At 41.9% G+C, this 27912-nt stretch overlaps 1 protein-coding gene across 2 annotated transcripts; it reads left to right on the forward strand.

The window, feature by feature from the left end:
* The first annotated feature begins 240 nt into the window (after positions 1-240).
* LOC125466128 (interleukin-6-like) lies at positions 241-27912 on the forward strand. Of its 2 annotated transcripts, none has more exons than XM_048560311.1 (5): positions 241-360; positions 18511-18683; positions 22529-22636; positions 24202-24354; positions 26009-27912. In XM_048560311.1, the coding sequence occupies exons 2-5, from the start codon at positions 18519-18521 to the stop codon at positions 26174-26176; spliced, it is 594 nt and encodes a 197-aa protein (XP_048416268.1). In that variant the 5' UTR covers positions 241-360; positions 18511-18518; the 3' UTR covers positions 26177-27912. The 2 variants fall into 2 exon arrangements, with proteins under 2 accessions (XP_048416268.1, XP_048416267.1); XM_048560310.2 differs by lacking the exon at positions 241-360 and adding an exon at positions 16372-18178.

The following is a 27912-nucleotide window of genomic DNA, read 5'->3' on the forward strand; positions in this document are numbered from 1 at the left end:
CTTTCCCCTTCCGCTTCTGCTTCCCCGTCTTTGCAGATTATTTGCAATTTGAGTTGTGACCACTTCTCCTGGTGGCACTGCAGGCACAGATCATAATTCCAGTCAATTGATTAGCTGATAATTCTGATTGGCTGATAATTCTGATTCGCTGATAATTCTGATTGGCTGATAATTCTGATTGGCTGATAATTCTGATTGGCTGATAATTCTGATTGGTTGGTAATTCTCCGGGCACCACTTCTTCCCTGAAGACAGCGAGCGACCTGCTTCAAGACAAATAGCGTCTCCAATGGCTGCGCGACAAGACAGTATCGTGGTGGTGGGCTCACCAACCCCCGCCCCTAAGACATTAAAGTCAAGGTGAGAGGGTTGTGCTTATGTTGCCCCGTCCCTAACATACAGCCCCGTGACTTAACAAGGTCACTCCAGGCTGCAACAGTTGGCATTATCAACAAAAGGATATTTATGATGCAAGTGTAGAAGTTGTTGTTTAAAAGTAAGGGTGGCCATTTGAGACAAAGAGATAAGGAAAATTTTGTCTCCTCAGAGGGCTCTGCGTCTTTGGAATTCTCTTCCTCAGAATGCGATGGAAGTAGATGTCCTGTATTTTTAAGGCAGAGATTGGAGATTCTTGCTAAGCAATGTTATCAGTAGTGTGGAGAAATGAGGTGTAGTCAGATCAACAATGTCTGTATTGAAGATGGAGCAAGCTCAAATTGGCCAAGAGGCCTACATAGACTCCCCAATGTGTATGTGCTTTGTTGTACCTGAATCAAGCAGCCGGATGACCAACGTACCCCATAGCTCAGTGGTAGAGCATTAGATTGTAGATCAAGCGGCTCCAGGTTTAAATCTGGGTGCCCTCTTTCAGGTCATGTTTTGAGGGCAGCATGTGGCTCGATGGTTAGCACTGCTGCTTCACAGCACCAGTGACTAGGGTTCAATTGCACCCTGGGGTGACTGCCTCTGTGGAGTTTACACATTCTCCCCGTGTCTGTCTGGGTTTCTCCCATAGACCAGAGGTGTGTAGTTTAGGTGGATTGGTCATGGTAAATTGTTTATAGTGTGCAGAGATCTGTAGGTGGATTAGCCATAGGAAATAAAGATGGATACGGGTGGGATGCTTTTTGGAGAGTCAAGTTGCCTCTCTCTGCACTCTCAAGGGAAGCAGTAAGATAGGGGACTGGAACTGATAAAAATATGGACTTCTCTTCATGTAGGGATTTTAAGAAGTATATGTCTAGAATATCCTGGTATTCCAATTTAATAGCTTGTTCGATAATATAAAGATAGGGGCTCATGTGATATGGTAGTCACCATCAACAGCCACAATGGACCTGGAGAAGCCCCAAGGCCAGTAAGTCCATTTTTGTGTCTGGGAGGCAAGATAATCAGTGTACGCGATTACGTGAAATTTGTATTAGGAAACCCTCCAGCCATTTGGAGATCTGTATTGAGATCTACGACAATGTCCTGATTGGTCTGCAGCCTCGGCTGAATACCCATTTGTAATTTGTTCAATCCCCAACATTGAAGTTTTAATGAATGATTTATAAGATTAACTGCCTATACAACAATGAATTGCTCTTTTATTATCTTCATGCAGCATTTATGTCTTTAAATCACCTGTTACTTTATTATAAATGGACATTACAGCAAACCAACCGATAGTCATGTGTCCAACTTGCAAACCCACAGAGAATGAACTGGCAGGCACAGTCACAACATTGTGCACACACACCACATCAAATCCTTGAAGGTCAACTCTCTTAAAGCAGAAGGAAGCAGTGAGGGAAGATATAGGCGTGACACAACAACACATTAGTTGGCACCTTGTTACACCTTCAGAATCTTGAGCCAACTTTACTGAAACTTTCAGGATTCGGAGAGGGTTTGACAGGGTAAATGTTGAGAAGATGCTTCCACTCGTGGGGGAATCTCAAACCAGGGACATAATCACAGAATAGGGGGAAACTCATTTAAAACTGATATGTTCTTCACCTAGAGGGGAGTAAATGTTGGGAATTCTCCATTGCTGAGGGCTGTGGAGGTTAGATCACTGCGAGTATTTAAACATGAGATAGATTTTTGAAGTTTCAGGGTGTTGAGGGCTATGCTGAGCTAGTGTGATCTTATTGGATGGCAGAGCAGGTTTGAGAGGTTGGATGGTCTACTCCTCATTTTTCTCATTTTCTTGAAGGAGAGTGAAGAGCAATGAAGCAGGGTATCCTCAACAGTAAAGGGGTAGTTAGTGGCTCCACTATTACAAGAGGTAGAAATAGGTGTCTTACCATAGCACCTCTAGCAAAGTCAATATTTTCTGAGGTGTTTTTGCCAGATCCTTCATTCAGTGTTATGAGCAATCCCCCTGCTTAGCTGCCTCTCCTCAACGTTGCCAGGCATGGTGATTTTTTACAGACTGCACAGTGTATCTTTCTTCTCTTAACTTCCTGAGTTAAAATGGCAATAAGTTGTCCTTCCAGCAGCATCACAAACTTTCAGTCCAACTGCATCAACAATGAGGCAGAGCAATGGTGGTGAAGGAAGGCAGAGGAAGCAGATCTTGCAGCTGGGTGCCCTCCTTGTGGGACATGCTGTCCTATGTTCCCAAAGAACTGCTAGTTGAGATTAAGTTTGTTCAGTCTCTTCAGAAAACCATGACTCTGAGTAAGTCTCAAATGAAAGGACAGCCAATGACAAGAGGAATAGAGATCCACAGCACAAATAACAGGATGGCACGGTGGCTCAGTGGTTAGCACTGATGCCTCACAACCCCAGGGGCCTGGGTTTGATTTTACCCTTGGGCAACTGACTGTGTGGAGTTTGTACATTCTCCCTGTGTCTGTGTGAGTTTCCTTCAGGTGCTCCAGTTTCCTCCCTCAGTCCAAAGATGTGCAGGCTAGGTGGATCGGCCATGCTAAATTGCCCATAGTGTTCAGGGGTGTGTGGGTTAGGTGGGTTATAGGAGGATGGGTCTGGGTGAGATGCTCTGAGGGTCAGTGTGGTCTTGTTGGGCCAAAGGACATGGTTCCACTCTGTAGGGAGTCTATGAAATAGTGATTTATTGTACATATATTTATGAAAAATACGCTAAAATGTGTATAAGTCGCCATAAGCCAATGCCATTTTAACTACATAAATTAGAAAAAGAAATAAATCATACAAAGTTAGGACAAATTGCATTTTTTTTTGTTTCTATCCCCAGCTTCTTGATACCAGAAGTGGCTCTGGGATGCCTCCACAGTCTGCAGCTGCCAAACCATTCCCTGAGGCCACATTGCTGAGGAGGAAACACATTGAATTAGGCCCATCACTGCTGACTGGACCCAGAACGTCGCCTCTGCCAAATTCAACCCATTGAGCCTGCACCAGCTTTTTGAAGAGTGGTCCCATTCTGCTCCCCTTTACCCAAATCCTAGCAGCTTTCTTGTCTTTTCCTATTTACACAATTCTCTTCTGAAGGCTACTATTGAAGTCATATCCACTAACTTCCTAGTTGGACACTCCAAATCCTAGCCATTTGTCACATTGAAAAACGTTTGCCATGTTTTTGGCCTTTTTCTCAACCTGTTTAGAGTTCTGTCCTTTCATTATTGTCCAGACAGCCACTGAGAACACTTTCTCTTGATTCCCTCCATCTAAAATCCTTTGTGAATGTTATGGCATTTGTCTGAAGATAGCAGGCTCAATGGGGCTGAAGGGCTTTGCTGTATGAGTCAAGGTGACATGGTGGCTCAGTGGTTAGCACTGCTGCTTCACAGAGCCAGGGACCTGAGTTGGATTCCACCATCGGGGACTGTCTGTGTGGATTTTACACATTCTCCCCGTGTCTATGCATGTTTCCACTCACCGTCCACAGATGTGAAGGTTCGGTGGATTGGCTGTGCTAAATTGCCCATGGTGCTTAGGGATGTGCAGGACAGGTGCGTTAGCAATGGGAAATACAGAGTTACAGGGATAGGGCAGAGGTGTGGGTATGGATGGGCTGTTCTTTGGAGGTGTGGTGTAGACTTGATGGGCCACATGGCCTGCTTCCACACTGTAGGGATTCATGACTCTATAGCAGGGCCCACATGAACCAGAGGCGAAGTGCACCTTCCATTCAGAGAAGGAGCTACCTTTCACCGACTTCACCGCTCCTCCCCTCGTCCCATTATCTTCACCAAAGGGTGAACTTCCAAATTCCAGTGTGTGGAGTAATGCCAGTTCACCCATCAGGCAAACATTAGGCTTCTCGCTTACGTCATCCCGTGGGTGAAGTGATTCTGTCACAAACAACAGAGCATTCAACCAAGATCATTGGGTCAGGGCATTCCTTCCTCAGGAAAACCTCAATTGCATAACATCAAAAAGATTGTCTGTGACTAATAGAATTTATAACAGCCTGTACATCCCATACTACCACAAGCGACAGATTCACAAGTGAAACAAAATTCTGCCTCTCTCCCCCCCCCCCCCCCCGCCCACTGCCACCAACTCCAATTTGTAGTTTTTCCCGCTTTTGTTATTATGAATGAGGAAAATATCATCTGACTTTCATTTTGACCACAAGACACTTTGATTCCATATAAGGAGCAGCTTGAAGTTAATGTTTATTTTGAAATATGACAACTGCAACCTCAATTCGACTGGGGATTCCTTCTCATTCTTTTAAAATTATCTTATTTTTACTTAATTAAACAATTGTTGCAGGCTATTTTTCCTGGCTGAAGAACTAGGGACTGTAGTTTCAGTTTAAGCCCTTGAATAAAATGAAAGTTGCTAAAGTCCCCAGACAACTGCTGGCTGCTGTCTCATTAGAAAGAGAGATCGTAGATTTCGCTTGAAGGTCACCACATCTCAGATGAAACTTTCATAGTGATTCCAGCCAGTACAGAAGTTGAACCCAAGCTGCTGGGATGACTCTATATTTCAATCAGCTGGCATGTCAACAGAACAAACCAGCCCTCTCGGACTGAGGTGTGAAGAAATGTCTCCACTCAGAGAGTTGTGAATCTTTTGGAATTCACTTCCCTAGAGAGCTGTGGATCTTTTGTCATTGACCTTACTCAAGACTAAGACCAATGGATTTTTGGATTCTGAAGGAATTGACGGATAATGGGGATAGTGTGGCAGTTCAAGTTAAGATACAGGATCAACCCTCAGGGCAACGCTGGCGAGGTCAACATTTATTGCCCATCCCTAATTGGCCAAAATGCACTTAAGAGTCAACCACATCATTACAGGTCTGGAGTTATATGTAGGCCAGACCAAGCAAGGGTACTAGTGAACCAGATGGGTTTTCCCAACAATTGACAATAATTTCATGGTCATCATTAGACACTTAATTCCAGATTTGTTTTATTGAATTCAAATTTCACCATCTACTATGGCAGGATTCAAATCCATGACCCGAGAACATTACCTGAGTCTCTGGATTAACAGTCCAGCAATAATACCAGTAGGAAATTGCCTCCATTGAAAGCCCAAATGGCACGGTCCTGCTCCAATGTCCTAGGATTTTGTTTTGTATTGGTTTAACCCCAAGCCATTCCAAGCCAAATGCATCCAGATCTATTTAGTTTTCACAGTAATGATGCCAGTTTTGTTTTATCATTATGGATTGGTTAGCTCTCTTGGCTGGCCCTAGTTTGCAATGCAGTTTGATGGTAACATGGAACATAGAACAATACAGTGCAGAACAGGCCTTTCGGCCCTCAATGTTGCACCGACCTGTGAACTAATCTAAGCCCATCCCCCTACACTATCCCATCATCACCCATATGCTTATCCAAGGGTTGTTTAAATGCCCTAATGTGGCTGAGTTAACTACATTGGCAGGCAGGGCGTTCCACGCCCTTACCACTCTCTGAGTAACAATGCAGGTTCAATTCCCACGTTAGTTGAGATTATTATGAAGGTCTCACTTCACCTGAGGTATATGGCCTTCAGATTAAACCACCAGCAGTCATCTATCTGTATTGTGAGGGCATCTCTATGGTCTTCTGGGACAAAGGCAACTTTATTTTACCTGGGAAACTAGTCAAACTAGAGTTCCAACCACACATCCTGGGCATAATGATCAGATCTAGAGGGTTTATGCACTTGTATCATAGGGTATTTGAAGTAGCAATTAAAGCTTAATTAGAACACACTGACATACTTTGTGTTCACAAGTAAGCATGGTGAAAAACTGTATGTATGCAACTTGGTGGATTGACATTGGAGAGTGGCAGTGATGTTACTGCATAGGCCCTGCTGTTGAGTGAAACATGGGCACAATACCAGGACTTCAATGTATATCTTATTCAAGTTGAATGCTGAGAGACATTTAGATAATGAATTAGTGAGTGCTAATGTACCATTGGAAATGATATTGAATTTAGGGATCTTGACTTAAAAATACAAATTTCTGTTTCTATAAAAGATGACTTTTTTTTCAAACTTTGCTCTTGTGCAGCACAGGTTGGTTGGTAGGTCTTTCACAGGTCAAAACGTCATGGGATCCTACCCTCCAGAGACTTGAGCATGAAATCTAGGCTGACATTCTATAGTGAAGTACTGAGTGAGTGCAGCACTTTTGGAGGAGCTAACCTCAGATAAGGCAATAAACTGTGAGCCAGCCTACTCTAGAAGGTGCAGCAGATTCCTTGTGGATTTATTTTGTTTATCTTTGTTTCTATTATGTTCTAGTTCAGCATATGGTGGACGAGAGTAGATCCTGAGAATGGATGACCCGGAGGGTGATGTTCTGTCTTGGAAAGAAACAGCACCTTATAGTACCCTTTGCCTCCTTCTTTTATGGCCCCTCTTTCCTTGCAATTATGTCAGTGCCATGTTTTTTAAAATTATTTTATGGGATGTGGGCATTGGTGGAAAAATTAGTCATCTCCAAGAAGTTAGTTTGGCACAGCTAAGTTAGTTGGAAGGCCTATATAAGATGGCAGTTAATTATTGAAGGTCTGGAGTTACTTGATGGCCAGACTGGGTAAAGATAGTAGATTTCCTTCCCCAAATGGCATGAGTGAACCAGATGGGTTTTTACAACAACAGATGATTATTCCATGTCACGATTATTAAGATTAGCTTTCAATTCCTGACTTTTATTTATAAGTTAAATTACTTGAATACCAGCTGCTTTTTTGGGATTTGATTTCTTTGCCTCACAGCTGTAGCTAGGGCCTCTAGACCTGAAGACAAGACCAGTATTGTCTCCTTGTGACATATGGTTAAAATGGCAACTTCTGTGGAGATCTGTGGGATGGTCCTTTCCATGTAATGGTAATGCATCAGTGACCCACTGTGGCATCACTTGGAATTAGAATAGCTGTTTTCAACTGTTATGGCATTATAAGTGTTATAACCATCTGATTTTCTGATGGTGTATACTCAGCCTGAAATGACAGACACATTGTTTAGTATTTCTGTTTTACAGTATCTCCATCTGCTCTTTTACCTCGTCCTCCCAACTGCTAAACAAAAGACAAACTTAAGTAGAATGTAGTTGACAATTAATTCTGATTTGCATCTCTGATCTGTCCTTAAAGTATGATGGGAATTGGCAAACTTCTCTTTGTGCCTCATATCTAATATTTTTAATACCGTACTGTTTACTAAGTCTGCTTTCCCCTTGGGTGGATCAAGAATGTTAATTGTCCTTGATAATTCAACAGCAGAAAGATCTCCACTGTCAGAACTGCCCAAATTTTTGTCTCTGCTCACAGTCTTACTTTGCCAATTAATGTAGTATATTCTTTATCAATTATCGAGTCCCCAGATTCTCCAGCTGAGTGTTTTTCTGACCCCATCGTTGACACATGTGTTTTTGCTCAATATTCTTCATGATCATCAATGACCACCCAGTTATAAATTGGCATCTGGACAAGGGCATTCCCTATCTTTGTGCAAAACCCATACTTTGAGACAGCTTATCACAACATGTGTGAAAAAGAAAGTAAATCCTAACAAGCCTAACAGAAAATTCCAAGCTTTCTAAAATAATTGTTACGTTTCAGATGAAAAGGTCATTTGTGTCATCAGAGGCTCTAGTTGCTCTTGGGCACTGTTCTTCACACAGTCCCCTCACCCACATTGCAAAGATTGCTATTTTTCTCTTTTCGTTTGACATTGCAAAAAGAGAAGCAATCAAGTTGGCGTTGCGACTGTGGCTTTCTACCACATTATTGTAAATCCCCAAAACAATTTAGAGAATGTCAGTTTTTATCATTCTTAATTGCTCCTTCTCCTTCTATCTATTAGTAATCAAGCAAAGAGAATGCAGCAAATTAAAGTTTTATGTAAATCTTTCCAAAGCTACTAATTCAAAACTCCTCCAATTATCGATAATGTTGTGAGCTTCTCATTTATACAGCTGCTTTTCATGTCAAAATACTTTATAAGTGCTTTGTACATGACACAGGTGATGGCCTAGTGCTTTTATCATCAAACTATTAGTCCAGCAACCTGGGTAATGTTCTGGGTATCAAGGTATGAATCCCATCCAGGTGGAATGTGAATTCACTGTAAATTGAATTCAGTCTAATGATTATCATTGCCAGTTAATGGGGGAAAACCCATCTAGTTTCCTAATATTGTTCAGCGAAGGAAATTTACCATCCTTACCTGATTCAATTTACCATGTGTGACTCCAGACCTATAACAGCGTGGTTGACTCTCAGCTGGGCAATAAATACTGTCCCCTAGCTGGCAAAGCCCACATCTTGTGAATGAATTTTTAAAAAGCAATGTTAGGGGAAAAGGGGTTTAGTTTGATGTTCATCCTTCACTCTATAATGTAAAATTGTTGTATAGTGTGTTTGTCCCCACAACTACATTTCAAGAGAGTTGTAATTTTAAATGATGATGTGAAAAGAAATGTAGTGAGGAGGTGATGAATAAAGAGCCATTAGATAAGTGGAGTTGAGATGTAGATCAGCCACAATCCAATTGTAAAACAGAACAGTCAGGAGCTGAACAGCATTTTACTGTCCTTCTAATTCAACATTTTGTTTGATGATTTTGAATCATAAATTCTGGACATCCTTTATGGATACCAGCTGTTGGTGATAATTCTACTTCCACTTACACTTCTTCTAAAAACAAATATCTTTTGCTTCTTTGATAATAAAATGTGAGGCTGGATGAACACAGCAGGCCAAGCAGCATCTCAGGAGCACAAAAGCTGACGTTTCGGGCCTAGACCCTTCATCAGAGAGGGGGATGGGGGGAGGGAACTGGAATAAATAGGGAGAGAGGGGGAGGCGGACCGAAGATGGAGAGTAAAGAAGATAGGTGGAGAGAGTGTAGGTGGGGAGGTAGGGAGGGGATAGGTCAGTCCAGGGAAGACGGACAGGTCAAGGAGGTGGGATGAGGTTAGTAGGTAGCTGGGGGTGCGGCTTGGGGTGGGAGGAAGGGATGGGTGAGAGGAAGAACCGGTTAGGGAGGCAGAGACAGGTTGGACTGGTTTTGGGATGCAGTGGGTGGGGGGGAAGAGCTGGGCTGGTTGTGTGGTGCAGTGGGGGGAGGGGATGAACTGGGCTGGTTTAGGGATGCAGTAGGGGAAGGGGAGATTTTGAAACTGGTGAAGTCCACATTGATACCATATGGCTGCAGGGTTAATAAGACATTCCACTCCCGCACATCCCAGATGTCCAAGTTCTTTAAGGACCGCAACTTTCCCCCCACGGTGATCGAGAATGCCCTTGACCGCGTCTCCCGCATTTCCCGCGACACATCTCTCACACCCCGCCCCCGCCACAACCGCCCCAAGAGGATCCCCCTCGTTCTCACACACCACCCTACCAACCTCCGGATACAACGCATTATCCTCCGACACTTCCGCCATTTACAATCCGACCCCACCACCCAAGACATTTTTCCATCCCCTCCCCTGTCTGCTTTCCGGAGAGACCACTCTCTCCGTGACTCCCTTGTTCGCTCCACACTGCCCTCCAACCCCACCACACCCGGCACCTTCCCCTGCAACCGCAGGAAATGCTACACTTGTCCCCACACCTCCTCCCTCACCCCCATCCCAGGCCCCAAGATGACATTCCACATTAAGCAGAGGTTCACCCGCACATCTGCCAATGTGGTATACTGCATCCACTGTACCCGGTGCGGCTTCCTCCTCATTGGGGAAACCAAGCGGAGGCTTGGGGACCGCTTTGCAGAACACCTCCGCTCAGTTCGCAACAAACAACTGCACCTCCCAGTCGCAAACCATTTCCACTCCCCCTCCCATTCTCTTGATGACATGTCCATCATGGGCCTCCTGCACTGCCACAATGATGCCACCCGAAGGTTGCAGGAACAGCAACTCATATTCCGCCTGGGAACCCTGCAGCCATATGGTATCAATGTGGACTTCACCAGTTTCAAAATCTCCCCTTCCCCCTACTGCATCCCTAAACCAGCCCAGTTCATCCCCTCCCCCCACTGCACCACACAACCAGCCCAGCTCTTCCCCCCCACCCACTGCATCCCAAAACCAGTCCAACCTGTCTCTGCCTCCCTAACCGGTTCTTCCTCTCACCCATCCCTTCCTCCCACCCCAAGCCGCACCCCCAGCTACCTACTAACCTCATCCCACCTCCTTGACCTGTCCGTCTTCCCTGGACTGACCTATCCCCTCCCTACCTCCCCACCTACACTCTCTCCACCTATCTTCTTTACTCTCCATCTTCGGTCCGCCTCCCCCTCTCTCCCTATTTATTCCAGTTCCCTCCCCCCATCCCCCTCTCTGATGAAGGGTCTAGGCCCGAAACGTCAGCTTTTGTGCTCCTGAGATGCTGCTTGGCCTGCTGTGTTCATCCAGCCTCACATTTTATTATCTTGGAATCTCCAGCATCTGCAGTTCCCATTATCTCTAATCTTTTGCTTCTTTATTTGTTTCATTACCATCCCTTTTTGCCTTATACCTTCATCCCTTCCTATCTAACCTTTCCTGCCTTGCACCCCACTTGCCTGCCCTCTACACTTTTCCTGACTCTGTATTTGCTTAAGACCTGTTACATCTCCAGCTGGCATTCTAATTCAAAGCAATTGATTTGAACAATTAACATTACCTCTATTTCTCTCAGACCGCAGATGCTGCATCACCTACTGAATATTGTGATAACAAGGTGTAGAGCTGGATGAACACAGCAGGCCAGGCAGCATCAGAGATGCAGGAAAGCTGACGTTTTGGGTCTAGACCCTTCTGCTCCTCTGATGCTGCTTGGCCTGCTGTGTTCATCCAGCTCTACACCTTGTTATCTCAGATTCTCCAACATCAGCAATCCCCTATCTACTGAGTATTTCTGTTTTTACTTAAACCTACTCCTGTTCTTATGAAATCTTATTTTGTTTGCTGGTTAGAAATGAGCCCCGTTTTGATTTTGATAAGCAGGCTTGACTAATTAACAGAGAGATAACAAGAATTGCAGATGCTGGAACCAGAGAAAACAAAGTGTGGAGCTGGAGGAACACAGCAGGCTGGGCAGCATCAGAAGAGCAGGAAAGTTGAAGAAGAGTCCCGACCTGAAATGTCAGCTTTCCTGTTCCTCTGACGCTGCCTGGCCTGCTGTGTTCCTCCAACTCCACACTTGACTAAATAATATCTGTTTTTCCTTCTCCACTCCCACAGATAACAACTCAGTGTGGGGCTGTGATCCCACAAGTCTCACTATTTCTTCAGTTCTATATCTAAGTGACCAATCTTCACTAATAAGTCTAAAGCTATCAACCCCTTGTTTGACCAGGAATCAAAGTTAAGTGCTCTTTTCCTCACCTAACATCCACTTGTACACATCTATACACTCACACCCCCACACATACACATCTATACACTCACACCCCCACACATACACATCTATATACTCACACCCTCACGCATACATATCTATATACTCACACCCCCACACATACGCAGATACACACTCACACCCTCACACATACGCAGATACACACTCACACCCTCACACATACGCAGATACACACTCACACCCCCACACATACACAGATACACACTCACAGACCCACACAAGGACAGATACACACTCACACCCCAACACATATACAGATACACACTCACAACCCCACACATACGCAGATACACACTCACAGACCCACACAAGGACAGATACACACTCACACCCCAACACATATACAGATACACACTCACAACCCCACACATACGCAGATACACACTCACACCCCCACACATACGTGCATACACATTCACAGACCCACAAACACAGATAAACACACGCACACCCCCACATTTACACAGATACACACTCACAACCCCACTAAAAACACAGATTCATACCCACACATACACAGATACACACTCACAGCTCCACACATACACACACTCACACCGCCACACGTACACAGATACATACTCACACCCCTACACATACACAGATACATACCCACACATACACGGATACACCCTCACAACCCCTCACATACACAGATACATACTCACGCCACACATACACAGATACACACTCACAACCCCACTAAAAACACACATTCATGCCCACACATACACACTCACAGCTCCACACATACACACACTCACACCCCCACACATACACAGATGCATACTCACACCCCTACACACACACAGATACATACCCACACATACACGGATACACACTCACAACCCCTCACACACACAGATACATACGCACACCCCTACACTTACACAGATACATACACGGATACACACTCTCAACCCCTCACATACACAGATACATACTCACACCCTCACTCATACACAGATACATACTCACACCCCACACATACACTGATACACACTCACACCTCTACAGGCACATACACATACACATGCATACCCAACACACCCACACACAGGTGCATCTCTGTCTCTCACACACGCACACAGCTTACACCAATTCAGAAACAATATGTGCCCCTCACTAACTCAGGACACACAGTTAAGTTCGGTCATCTCAGCATAGACTAGAAACGGACCTTGAAACAGTTTGAATCTTAGTTTGTCATCAGTCGTGGCACCTATAACACCTATCACACCTATCGTTATCTGTGTTACCATATGTGTCACTCTTGCCGATCACAAAAGTTACTCGAACTATTTCCCTGGTGTTAACAGCTCTAACTTTGGAGAATCACATCTAAACCACATCCTTCCATTCATACTAATTTAACAAGTTAGCAATAAAAAAATACTGAAAATGACATCTATTCTGAAAATGCAAAACCGTTATCTTGTAAAGGAGAGATGGATCTAAGACACATGGACCTGCAAGGCCATAAGATCATTTAATAATTTGTACTGAGTTAACTGAGAACATATACCTCATAATGGATTGTATCTACAGAGGAGTTAGTCCCTTTTTAGCAGGAGGGAACTTACTAACAAAGTTAAGATGATAAATAACATCAGTATACTTTTTTGTTAAAAAGGTAACTTTTGTGATCTCAATGATATCTTGTTTTAGATCCCATTCTTGTACATTTCATCAGTGAACTAAATATTCACATGGACTAATGTGGACATTTAAAAAAAAATCAATGGCAGTCATCATTTCTAACATAAAAAATAGTCAGGTTTTCTCCCATTGAATGGATTCAATTTCCCAGCTGCATTCATAAAACCTCTCAAGCTCATAAAATTTCCTCTCTAGGGAGTTTATCAGTGAAGGAACTAATTCACTAACTTCGTCCAAATGAAAAAACTTATAAAATCTTAAAATATAATTCCTGATGAAATTTGTACTGCCTGGGTCAATTAGAAATAGGTTTTACAATTCAGTTATTTGTTAACATCTGTGAAAAGAGCAAGAAAATGTGTCTTGATATTGCTGATGGATACTCAAAATAAAATCAATCATAAGGACCATTGGAACCAGCTGAGAACAAGCTCAGAAAAGCTTCCCACAGTAAATTCATCAAACAAATTGGGAAGGATGTTTAATTGAAAGCCAAGCAACTCCAAACATCACTTCTTTTCATTTAACAAGCTTTCATGGAAAATGATCAAAAGCATTCATTAGAAACTTCTCAGATGTTTGTTAATCTGCAGTGAGTGAAAACTTTCTGAGAAAATTCTGAGGAAGGGTCACTGAACCCAAAAGGTTAATTCTGATTTTATTCTTCACAGATGCTGCCTGACCTGCTGAGTTTTTCCAACAACTTCTGTTTTTGTCGGGTGAAAACTATGTTGAGATTAAAATGATCTCACTTTTTCAACTTCAACAGAAACATCCATTGTATATCAGCAATAACAGATTAGAAAATGTGGACTTCCAGCTTCTCCTCTGACTGTTTTTTAGAATACATATATATTTGTTAAAGCCCAGTTTATTTTCCCATTTGGCTCTCTTTTACCATCTCTTCTCTATGATGACTATTCCCAATATTTTGATTCCTCCCTGTTCACTAATGTGACAAATTGTGTTACTTGCCCCATTCAAACTCCTACAGGGTTAGCATAACTCTCATCTTGCTCTCTTTCCTTTATCGTTCTGCCAATATATCATCTTACATCTTCTTGTACAAGTCATAAGACCATAAGAAATAGAAATAGGAGAAGGCTGTTCAGCCCCTTTAGCCTGCTGTGCCATACAATTGGATCATGGCTGATCTGACATTCCTCCTGTCCACTTTCCTGCATTTTGCCAATAATTTTTGATTTCCCTACTGATCCCAGAATCTATTCTTCTCAGCCTTAAATATACACATGGAGTCTGCCCCATAGCTCTCTGTGGAGAGGAATTCCAAATCCTTCATGATACCACCTTCAAAAGCTACATGCTGATTGAACCTACTGTCCTCTCTCTTTCTTTATTCTCTCTTGATTACAATCTCCTCATCATCATGCCTTCATTCTCTGCTCAGGCTCTCCTTGACACTTCACCTTCAATTCTCCTTTCTGCTCACGATCACTACCTTCATATTTACAGTCTACTCTCAGCAATAACCATCTTTTCAATCTTATCGTGTCTGAAATCATCACCGTTCCAGGGCTTGATCACCAACAAGGATAGTATCACTCATTATTTCTGTGTTTCTTCTGCCCATTTCCATTAAACCTTCCACAACTCATCATCAGTTCACGGAATGAAGCCCTCTGACCAGCTCTCTTGCTAAGTTACTCTTGAACTCTTTCAATTCCATGGACCCTTTGCTGATCATGATATTTGATTTGCCTAATTATTCCCCTGCTTCCACCTTTAACACCATCTCAGGAAATGCAAGAACATTATGGATTTTTTTTGACTAAACGATTAGGTAGTCCATGCTGAGCAGTCTCAGCTCTTTCTTCTTCTACCCTTATCTCCCAGTCAATCATGCCCTGATACTCAGCAGTTTCTAACCAATTACCACACACTTTCCCCAACTTAGCTTTCCCAAAATCAATGTCCTGTTCCCTTGATCCTCAACCTATTCAAGTCCACAACATCCAACCCATCCTCATGACCCCCATACTAACTGTATTTGATGTTTGATCCATTTTTTCAGGGATCTTCTCTCTCCCTCTTAACAGTATTCTCATTATCTCCTTTTTAAATTTCCACCTTCAAGTCACCCATCTTGTCCAACAACTATCTCTAGTCCAAACAACTCTTCCCCCTCCAGCACCTTTAACTCTTCCCATCCTCAGAGTTCCATATCCATGACAAAGTCCTTGCAATTTGGATTCTGTGCTTCTCAATATATCCAGACCATTTTCGTTAATATCTTCATTTCTCACTATGATGCTTAGTGCTTATATATCCGAATAAAGCTCTCCACAGTATTTGACAAGGTCAAACTTATCACAAGAAAAAGCCTTTCACACCATGAGTGACTACTATCTGGGATGAACTGTCTCAGAGTGTGATGGAGATTGGTTCAATAATGCCATTCAAAAGCAAATTGGATCATTGCCTGAACGGAAGGATTTGCATGGTTACAGGGATAGGGCAATGGATTGAGGGTGGCTACATTGGTCTTGTCAAGAGCTATCACAGTTGTGACAGGTTGAATGGTCTCTCCTTCTGTGCTACAACAATTATATGATTCCTCCTCCATTACTTCATGTTGTTCAGTCTCCAGAATATTATCTTATGAAAAGATGGGTTCTCCCTACATTGTAACAATAACATTCTGAGTGCCTCCTTCCTCTCTTCAGCAAAATGCTGCCCTGAGTGATACCATGTATGGGAAAAGGTTTGTCTTCTATATGTATGCTTAGCAAACATGGCTGCATCACCACCAGATCCCCTGCTGATCACAACCAATCCTAAATCCCTGTTCAATCAACTTATTGTGACACATTAGGAGAAGATGGGGCTTGAACCCAGGCCCACTACATCAGAGGTAGGGACACTACTATTATACCACAAGAGCTCTCTATATAGAGCACTTCCAGGAAATCATTCAACTCATCACACTTGTGATGATTGTCTGATGGACTTATCTACCTATCCTTTGCAATTTTCATTTTTTATTCAAGTATTTATCCCCTTCCTTGTTAAAATCATCCCCGTTGCTTGCTGTTTCCAATACCAAATTTCATTCCTTTACAAATACCTGCCTGAATAAATATTCCCATTTCTTCTTTTGATGATGATCTTAACACACTTTTCAAAACTGGAAATAAAGAATTCATGTTGGTATCTCCACCAAACCTTGATCACAAGTTTTCCTTCCTTCATCTCTGCCTTTAAATTAATATTTTACCTATGGTTTTAAAAAGATACCATATCTATTTACATTACACATCTTGATACATCATCTTTACTAACTCTTTTGCAGTCTCATTGAATTTCCCATTGATGGTTCCTTTGTTATGTGTATTTATTGTCATGTTCTGCTTTTTAAAATCTTCTTTTAATTTCCTGCCCTTTGCTTATCCAAATAATTCCAATTTGTCTTACACCAATTTTATTCCACATAACAGGATATCCAGTTATCCTAAGTGCTGTGAGGAAAGGAAAGTTTGGCACTTTTTTTGATGAATGTTGATGAAAGAATCAATATCAGCCAAGACACTGGAGGAATCCGCTCCTGCTCTTCTTCTAAATAGCACCATGGGATCATTTCTGTCATTTTATGGCCTTTATTTCAAAGAGAATGGAGTATGAAAAAGTGGAGGTCTTACTAAAATTATATAAAACTCCTATACAAGGCACTAATCGGACTACAGCTGGAATACTGTCAACAATTTGGTCTTCTGTTGAAGGGAGGATATACTGGCAGTGGTAACAGTCCAGAGAAGGTTCACTAGGTTGATCTTGGGTATAAAATGTTTACCTTATGAGGAGAGCTTGTACTCATTGGAGCCTAGAAGAATGAGAGGTCAGCTTACTGAAACATTAAAAAAATTCTTCGGGGGTTTGGCAAGGTAGACGTGGAGAGGTTGTTTCTTTCCTTGGGAAAGTCAAGGACCAGCCAACATCATCTCAAAGTAAAGGGTCACATATTTAACACTGAGATGAGGAGGAATTTCTTCTCTCAGCGGGGAATGAATCTGTACAATTCTTCACTAAGGGGACTGTTGAGGAGAGGTTGTTAAGTATGTTCAAGATTGAGATAGGCATTTTTAATCCGAAAGAGAATCATGGCTTAGAGGAAAAAAGCAGGAATGTGAAGTTGAAAATTATCAAATCAGTCATGATCTCAGTGGATGGGAGTGGACTTGATGGGCTGAATGGCCCAGTTCTCCTCCTATATTTTATGGTACTATGTCCACCTGAGAGACCAGAGTTAATGTGTCAGGTCAAGTGACCTTCAGAACATGCTTTCTCTCTATAGATGCTGCCAGACCTGTTGAGTTTCTCCAGCAGTTTCTGTTTTTGTTATAGTTTCCACATGTTTGTTCACCATTCTGTTTTCCAATGACCCAAGTGAATTTTATGTGGGCAAATTCCATGATTTTTTTTAAAAAATCCTATTTAGAATTGGCTTTTTCTTCTTTTCTATGGTTTTGATCCTTTATAGAGTTTACATTGAATTTGTATTCCATCATTCCTTTAGTTTCCAGTTAATTTTCTTACAATTTGCTGAAAATTGGAAATAAACAGGATTGAGAAATAGCTGAGTAATCAGGATGAACCTAAGACAATGCTCTATATAAAGTGCTGCTGTATGTGTTTATCATCATTAGGACGAACCTCCTCCACTCCCACAAGTTAATCTACCACAGCACAGCAGATCCCTTTCAACATGCATGCTGTTCTTGGTAAGTATTTAATCGACCAGAGAGGGCTGGTTTATTAATAATTCGCTTCACTTAGTCCAAAGATAGAGAAAACTTCGTTAAAGTTATATTACCTGCTTCCTCATTGCCCTGCCTTGTGATGACGTGAAGAGGAGACGGGAATAGAGGTATCCAATTCGAGCCAAAGCTGGAGGAATGTGGCAGAGAGATTGTAAAGTTAAAGAAAGAGAAATCAGCCAGGAAAGAGAGAGGGGGTTAGACTCAGCACCAGGCTTTATTGCTGAAGGATGTCTGCTCCATGTGGCCCCGTTAGATTTCTAACCTTATCCTTTCTGTCCTCCCTCACCCCCCAGCTCTCTGGATGCTGCACTCCGTGCTGACAGCTGGTACTGTCTCGGCTACACCGACCTGGCCTCTAGAGATTTCGGGGGAGCAGACACCGCCGGAGTTCCGAGAGGGACTGCTGCGAAACAAGAACTTTGTGCTTCAGATCTGGACGAACGTTCAAACTCTGCTGGATACCCACGTGAGTAAAACAACAGCGCGGCGATTCCACGCTTTTTGGGCTCCCGTCATTTTCCGCCTCTCAGTCCCAGCTTGTCACAATGATTCAGTCAGATATGTGGCTACACCGGTAAGGGATACTATGTAGCCAGGGTGAAATCATTTTGGGAAGGGGTCAGCATTAGAAGCAAGAGAAGGAACAACTTGTGAAATGCTTGCGATCTGTATCGACTTGGGTCGTAAATATTTGGGCAGACTTCTCCAGAATGTTGATTCCGGTGTTTTCCCTCACGACTAACCCCCATCCCGGACAAGCGCTCCCTAAATGACAGCGTGTTTCGGAACTGAACTTCAAATGGTTAGCGTTGAGTCAAAACTGCTCCAGAATACTAGACTTGAGATTCATCAGAGCAACGATTATCGATTCAGTTTCGTTTGAACTATAAACTGGCCAAAGTTGCTGCTGGATTGCAGACAAGAGACTCGTGATCCAAGATAATGGGAACTATCCGTTTGGAGTGAGTTTACTTCACAGCCGTAGAGTAACCAAGATTTAGTTTGGATAACAAAGTGTGGAGCTGGATGAACACAGCAGGCCAAGCAGCATCTCAGGAGCACAAAAGCTGACGTTTCGGGCCTAGACCCTTCACACACTTTATTATCTTGGATTCTCCAGCATCTGCAGTTCCCGTTATCTCCGATTAAGAGATAATGGGAACTGCAGATGCTGGAGAATCCAAGACAATAAAGTGTGAAGCTGGATGAACACAGCAGGCCAAGCAGCATCTCAGGAGCCCTGTCTGATGAAGGGTCTAGGCCCGAAACGTCAGCTTTTGTGCTGCTTGGCCTGCTGTGTTCATCCAGCTCCACACTTTGTTATCGCTGATAAAGATTTAGTTTGGTGTCGGTTAGCTTTGCATTAGTTGATCTCAGTACAGCTTTATTGTAAAATATGCTGAAAGCTGCTGATGGCCAGGAGAGCAAGGAGCTCTGAAGGAAGGTTACTGAACCAGAAGCGGTGACTCTGTTAACTCTCCACAGATGCTTTCAGACCCAGCTGAGTTTCTCCAGCATTTTCCACTTCAGTTTGTAATCCCTCAGGTTCCAGCTGTATACCTACTAGTAGCTAGGTAGCTAGATAGGAAATAGGTTGCTAAGGGCAGCATCAGTGAGAATCCTCGCAGTTAAACTGTCACCCACCACCCCCCAACTCAATAAAAGACCTCCTGTGGAGTAACACCCCAGTGATAAGGGGTTCTGTGAAATCTTATGGCTGCTGCTGCAGTAATATTGAATGAAAGTGAAGAAGATACACAGTCAGCTGCAGTAAGTCATAGGTCCTCTGCAGTCGTTTTACAACGTGAAGGGGATTTTGGCAAATAAGGAATCTTGATTTTGAGTGGATGGTGAAGGAATAAAGGAAATTTTCATGTACTTGTCTTTTTGGTACATTTATGGCCCATTTTTTAACTTATTCATTCGCTGTATGAGGGTGTTGCAGGCCAGGCCAGTGTTCATTGTCCATCCCTCATTGCCCAGAGAGTTGTCAACTATATTACTGTGGGTCTGGAGTCACATGTAGGCCAGACCAGGCAAGGACAGCAGTTACCCTCCATAAAGGACATTAGTGAACCGGATGGTGTTTTCCACCAATCGACTATGGATTCATGGTCATCATTAGATTATTATTCACAGTTTTTTTAATTGAATTCAAATTACACCATCTGCTAGTCCTGCAATAATATCACCAGACCACTACCTCCCCAAGTCACTCACATAAAATTGCCTGCTTGGAAAATGTCTCAAGTTTTCAACCAAACAGCTAGTGAGAATATGTGAGTAAACTGTAGGTTGTGTCTTAACCAAAGAGAGTGAATTTGATAAAAGTCAACTGAGGTGATTCATTGAGACATATAAGATTCTTAAGGGACTTGACAGGTTAAATGCTGATCAGAGATAATGGGAACTGCAGATGCTGGAGAATCCAAGATAACAAAATGTGGAGCTGGATGAACACAGCAGGCCAAGCAGCATCTCAGGAAGACAAAAGGTCCTTTTGGTTAAATGCTGATGTTTCTCCCCATGGGAGAGTCTAGGATCAGAGGGCATCCTCTCAGAGTAAAGGAGCACCAATTTAAGACTGATATGAGAAGGGATTTCTTCTCGCAGAGGGTTGTGAATCTTTGAACTCTTTGTCGCAGAAAGCTGTTGGCGTAGAGTTCTTCTGTATACCTGAGGCTGAGATAGATTGATTCTTGATTATAGGGGAATCAAGGGTTACAGGGAAAAGTCAGGAAAGTGGACATAGCAGAGCAGGGTTGAGGGACCTAATGACCTACTCCAGTTCCTAACTGTTGTTATGGTATTAATTATGCTGTTTGCTGAACTCTACTGACACTAAAGTAACTGGGAGTATTGGAATACAATCTCCTCCATCTTCAGTGTCAAGATTCCCTTCACACACAGGCACCTTCACAGCAGAGTCCTAAGAATCCCTCTTGCATGGTTTGTTGAAACATTGCACCTTCTCTGTAGTAAGCACTGTAATAGTAATGGCTCAAGGTTTCCAGGAATCATCTTGAGGCAAACCATTCATGGGAGCATGGATCATGAGTGCTGGCAACCCACCAGTGGGGCACAGGATAGGGTGGTACATCAGGATCCAATAACTAGAGAGTCCAGTACTGTTTGAGTTGGGAGCAAGGCTCGGTGCCCAGGCACAGAGTAGTAGCTAGTTCCTTGATTTCTGTCCCTGGCCCTGCCAATTGTACATCCACATGGCCATTATAGTGCAGGCTTGGACTAATTTCTTGAAGCATCACAGCCCAGTTGATGCTGGTAGCAGTCAGTGGTGACACACAATAATGAGCAGTGGTTGGCAAATTAACACAGGGTGATTTCCCCTCCTTGCATCTTAGGAAACTGGGGGGCAGTTGTATCATTCCACTTCTGCTCAGATACTGTGTCTCCAGATCACCGAGAGAAACCAAGACCATTGTGGTCTTTATATGTCAGTTTCACCCATATGTTGCATCTACAGAACAATAAAAACTCATGGTAATAGTGTAATATTAGTGTAATAATAGTGTAATATGGTAGTGTAACATTATAAACTCTGATGGAGCAGAAACCATGCTGACAATTACATAACCCTGTGGATCCAAATCACAAATGATTACAGAAGCTGCAGCTTAAGATGTGAATAGGCAAAACTGAGCTGCCATGGTGGCTCAGTGGTTAGTGCTGCTGCCTCACACAGTTAGGGACCTGGATTCAATTCCACCCTTAGGTGACGTTCTGTGTAGAGTTTTTACATTCTCCCTGTGTCTGTCTGGGTTTGCCCTGGTTTGCTCCACAGCCCAAAGATGTGCAGGGTAGGTGAATTGGCCAGGCTAAATTGCCCATGATGTTTAGCGGTGTGTAAATTAGGTGGGTTATAGGGGGAAGCTCTGAGTGTCAGTGTTGACTTGTTGGACTGAAGGCCTGTTTCCACACTGTAGGGATTCTTTGAAACTTTGGCACTAAGAATTTAGCTAAATTGGGTTAATTGATGCTTTGTAGGCAGTGAGTTCTACTCCAGGCAGTTCTGGTGAGTGGAGGGGAAAACTCTGGTCACAAAATACTAGGCTGCAATGTAATATTGTAGGGAGGCAACACACTTTCCCCTCCCAAGTCATATCCACCTGGTTCCCCTGGCTATAAGTCACGCTAGCAACCCGTTTGTATTTTAAGAAGAAGGACCCAATTAGAGAAACACTCGAGCAGAAATTTGTTGGCTGTGAAACCAATAAAGAAATAGTTTTGCCTAATGTGGAAGACATAACATTCAATTTTTGCAGCTAACTTGGCTTTTCTGTTTTGTCACAGAGATTGGAGTATCCATATTTGTATGAAGATCAACTGGGCTTGTTGGCAGAATCCCAACACCTAATGTCGGTTCAAATCAACAGATGTACCCAGACTGGATTCCATTTGGTGAGTAGTACTTGAATGTTATATTTGTAGGGTTGGACAGGTCAAGTTATCCATGTACACACCAATGAATTGGATGGATACAAATTATCAGAGTTGTGTTCACATGGTTGAACCCACTCAAAGTTTTGGTGTACAAATGGTGAAATGTAACTTTTTGAACGGCTGAGCTATATATATCTCTAATGCAAAAAAAGGTAAATTCCAAGACAGGATGAACAAGGTAAAAGGAAATTCAACAGTTTTAGTGACAAAATTCTGCTAGATGGCTGTGCTCATACTTTTGTTCACTGTTTTTACACTGCAAATGAAAAATCCAAATGCTGATCACTTACCTTGTAGACTCTGTGTCTTCATGACTCAGTATGTTTCTTTTATTTGAAATAATACAGACTTCTCTAGCAAAGAGGTAGCATGGACATAATGTGCTAAATTATTTTTTAAAATTCATTCTTTCTGGATATGGGCGTCACCGCAAAGACAGAATTTATTGCCCATTGACAATTGCTGTTGAGAAACTGGTGGTGAGCCACTTTCTCAAATGCACCTGAGTAACTTGTCAAGCCATTCATTATTGCTGTGGTCAGATGTCATGTGTAGGCCCGATTGGGTGAGGATGGCAGATTTCCTTCACTGAATGTCAGAACAGAGGTGGGCGTTTCAACTTCTTGAGCTTCGCCGACCACTCAATGAGACCATAGCCGGTAACTTAATGTACCTGTTTTTGCTCCTGATCCTGCAATATTTTTAATTAACAAAAATCCATGCATCTCAGTTTAATAATTGATCAATCAATTGCTATTTTCAGAGAGCACTTCAAACTTTTGCGTCAAAGTATTCTTCATTTTACTCCTAAAATATCTGGCTTTAAGTTTAGACTATGGTTCCTCAACCCGTACAATTCTATCTAAACTATTCCCTTTGCTATCTAAAAAAAAAAAAAACACTCTGCACAAACCTGTCCTAAATTTGAGCAAATACAACCCCAGTTGGTTTAATTTCTCTACCCCAGGTACCATTTTGAGAAATCCAGGCTGTGCATCCTCTAGAGGCCAGTGGGGGGGCCCATTGTATTCCAAAGTCTAGTCTAATCAGGGCTTTGTATAGCTTAAGCCTGACTTGCTACCTCCCTGTATTCTGAGAGTGGTGAACCAGATGGGTTTATTTGAGCACTATTAAATATCCCAGATTTTATTTTAGGTATATGTAATTGAACTTAAATTCCTCAACCACCATTGATTAGAGCATGGACACAATGGGCTGAAGGGCCTCCTTCTGTGCTGTAATACTTTGTGATTATTACTCCACTTACACAAGAACAGAACCCCAGTTCTATTATACCCATCAGTGGTTCAACATTAGCTTCATAATGGAACATGTACAGTATTGAAAAAATTTCTAAATTAAAATATAATTAGACTGCCATTAGAAGATGAAAGGCAGTTTTCTGTAAAGTTGTTTATAAAATTACACAGCAGGATTGTGAGCCCAGTACATTAAGGTGATACATGAGAGCTCTAAAACATTTCTGTGCAAAATTAATAACTCTTGCTATCCTTTTCCTCCAGGAAATGTGCCTATTTAACTTGACTACAGTGCTGCAACAGTACCACAGCTACTTAACAGCACACATCGAGAGGAACCATTTGGGGAAAATGCTGCAGAAAGTCGAAGATTTGCGCCTGGATCTCAATAATCTCAGACTGAACATTGAGGAACTGGTGAGTGTATCTTCTCTTTTGTGTGCCCTTTTATTTCCATCCTTTAGATCAAACGTATTTCAGGACCCCTACCTTATTCCAGGTGTTATACAAGCCATTACATACAATATCGTTTAAACCAGAAACCTCATTTTGCAACATGTAGTGACAGGTTGGTACTCTGTCATGAACACCAAGAAAGAAAGCTTATTGCAGTTTGGCATTCTCAGAAGCTGGGGATATGTTACCACCTACACATACACTATTGCATATCCTACTTGACATAATCATTGAAAAATACTCAGAAGTATCTCGTAAAGTTCAACAGGAAACTGATCAACAACACCCATGATTCCTCATCAGGTGATTCAGACCAGTAATGCTTTGCATGTCAAGTGACTTGTTGTAAAGTTGCTGTACTCTCGTGACTATTACATTTCATTGTTTTTGTTTCTTTTTATATAATGGTCAATATTGGAAAAAGAGAGCAAGTTACTCTGCATCCAAAGTGAATGAGTCACTGATACAAAATCTTAACATGATTTCTGTTCTAATGTTGATTAAAGTTTCCCTGCCATTAATAAATAAAGGCTGAGATAGAAAAATTCTTTGTCTTTCCTTGGATATGGGGAGTGAATGGAGCTGTGATTGAATTGAACTGCAAAGCCAGTTCAAAGCACCACCTGGTTTATTCTTCCCTCCATATCTAGTGTTGCCATTCACCAAAATTTATGTCATTAATATGGGGCAAAAATAATTATTAGTAAGCTGAGGATAACTCCCTTGCTCCACTTAAAATGCTACCAGGGAATATTTTACCAGAGAGGGCTGGTTGAGCCACGGCATAACATTCTATCTGGTATATGGCATTTCTGACATTGCAGCACTCCTACAGTTCTGCAGTGGAGTGACCACCTAGATTTTAGTGTTAACTTCTGTAAGCTGCGCTTGAAATCATTACCTTTTGACTTGGATGACAGCATTATCTATTGAGCCAAAACTAATACTCAAGGAATTATCCCCTGGTTTTCTGGCCAATATTTGTCCCTCAATCAATGCTGTGAAAATCAAATTATCTGATAATTATCAAATTGCTGTTTGTGGGATTTTCTGTTGCAAATTCACTGACATGTTTCATTAAAGCATAATGGTATTTGAAATACAGTGCAAGTCCATTGCAAAGTGTTTCAGTATACCACAAATTCATTTATAGCACAGTGATCTCATGAGTCCCAAAAGAGCGAAATCTTCATTCAAAACTTAATTTTGCAAGTTTAAAATAGAGAAAATTTGAATTTTCTTATTAAGGCAGTGCAGCTACAAAGCAGTATGTTTTGATCATTTGTATTATAATGGACTTCCACTAAGGTAGATTTTAAAGTTCTAAAATAAAAGCAAAATACTGTGAATGCTGGATATCTGAAGTAAAGACAAAGTGCTGGAGAAACTGCAGATCTGGCAGCATTTGTGGAGAGAAAGCAGAGTAAATATTTTGTGTCAAATATGTTTCTTGAGATTCACTTTCTGGTTTGTTTTTCAAAGTTATTTTTAAAATCAGACATGTGCTTAATCTAAAATCATATTGTTTAAACATGAAGATGTGTGCTGCCTGGATCTGCACTGCAATTCTGTAACAATTGAAAAGAACTGACCTGACTTATTTTTTATGTAACAGATGCACTTTTTAGATGTCACCCCAGAACCCACTGGAATTGAAGTGCAAGAGTTGAACTTTGCAAACGACTTTCTTGAACAAGTGGCTGTGCGCCGTTTACTGAAAAAACTTAAAAAGTTCATGGAAAATATTTCCCGTGTTTTTAATTTTGTTTTAGGCAGAATGTAATGTGTTTAAGCACTGACATCAAGTGAGGCAAGTGCACATCATTCTGTGTAAAAGCCTATGCTTGATGTGAGACAAGGAAATAAGGATACGTACTTTGAAATTCGTTCTATCAGAAAGGACACTTAGTATTTGTTTTAAAAATGCTGTATTTTATTTATAATTTATACAAATGAAAAATTTATTTCCTCATATTTTAAATTATACAAACAGAAAATGATGCAACAAATATTTGTGCAATAGGAAATGACTCAGGGACAACTTGGGATGTATGTTTTTTTTAAAAAGAGTGCAGGGCTAGGAATGAGAAAATCAAAAGATCTGAGAGCGTGGGTGGAACTTTTTTTTAATCCATTAAAGGATTATATGCATCACTGGCAAGACCAGCACTTGTTGCCTATTCCTTTGAGAAGGCATTGGTGAAGAACCTTCTTGAAACCCCAGCAATCCATAGGGAAGAGATGTGTGGAGCATGTAGGAATTGATTAGAACTGCCAGTCTGATAGGTAATATTAAAAATTGTTACCGCAGAAAGTTAAAGGATCAAAGGTAATCTCAGATTCAAAGTTGATGTTATTCTGACCATGCTGATTTCCCCAAGTAAGTGCCAACTTAGATTTGCACACTTACCTCCTGGAGTGGAACTTTAAACCTTCAAACTTAGCTGTCAGAGCATACCATTTTATCTGAAACTGAAAGCAAATTTTTAAAACATTTACTGCCCAGTTTTCAAACTTGAAAATATTTCCAAGTATTCTCCACTTCTACTTGAAAGGGAAATTTAACATGACCTTTGGCACTAGTGGAAATCTGAGCCAACTGTCAAAAATGGAAATTAAAAGAATGCTTTTGACCCTTTGCAGAGTTTTGTAATCTTTGATTCTACTCATGAGGGGTCAGAAGCAGGAAGACAACTCGACCTGGACTTCCTCATTGTTGCAAGAGATGTGTTCCACCCATTGCTTTGGCAATGTTTTTATCCTGCCCCAACTCCCTGTGTCAGGGAGGCTAGCACAAGGGGATGTAGCTTTAAATTGAGGGGTGATAGATATAGGCCAGAGGTCAGAAGTAGGTTCTTTACTCAGAGAGTAGTAAGGGCATGGAGTGCCCTGCCTGCAACAGTAGTAGCCTCGCTAACTTTAAGGGCAATTAAATGGCCATTGGATAAACATATGGATAATAATGGAATAGTGTAGGTTAAATGGGCTTCAGATTGGTTTCACAGGTCGGCGTGACATTGAGGGCCAAAGGGCTTGTACTGTGCTGTAATGTTCTATGATCTATGTTCTAGGGTTTATCATAGAGATACCACACAGTTTCCAAGAACTGAAAGTTCTGGAGTGAGGTAGTGAGACAGCAGTTGTAGGAGTTCATTTGGCAGAGGGGTGTCAGGATGGAGGTAAAGTTGCATTGCAGGATTGAACCCAGGCTTTGGCTGAGCTCAAGGTCCAAAAGATTAGTGTTTAGAGCTTATCTTATGAAAGGAGCTCAACGCTCATATTTTGGACTCTAATGCTGAGTGAGTCAGCAAAAGAAAATCTGACCCATTTCCTTTGGTCACTCTGTGCTCCATAATTTTGATAAAATGACCGTTATTTAAGAGAGTGAGACATCAATGCAGCCAAACCCAATGTAAAGCTCAATCGTTTCTAATAACGAGATCTGGGAATACTGTGACTTTCAAGTTGTTGAAAAAAACATACACATTCCAAGATATTTATTTCTGTTCTTAATTTATA

Source organism: Stegostoma tigrinum, chromosome 31 (assembly GCF_030684315.1).
Source record: "Stegostoma tigrinum isolate sSteTig4 chromosome 31, sSteTig4.hap1, whole genome shotgun sequence".
NCBI classification, from domain to species: domain Eukaryota; kingdom Metazoa; phylum Chordata; class Chondrichthyes; order Orectolobiformes; family Stegostomatidae; genus Stegostoma; species Stegostoma tigrinum.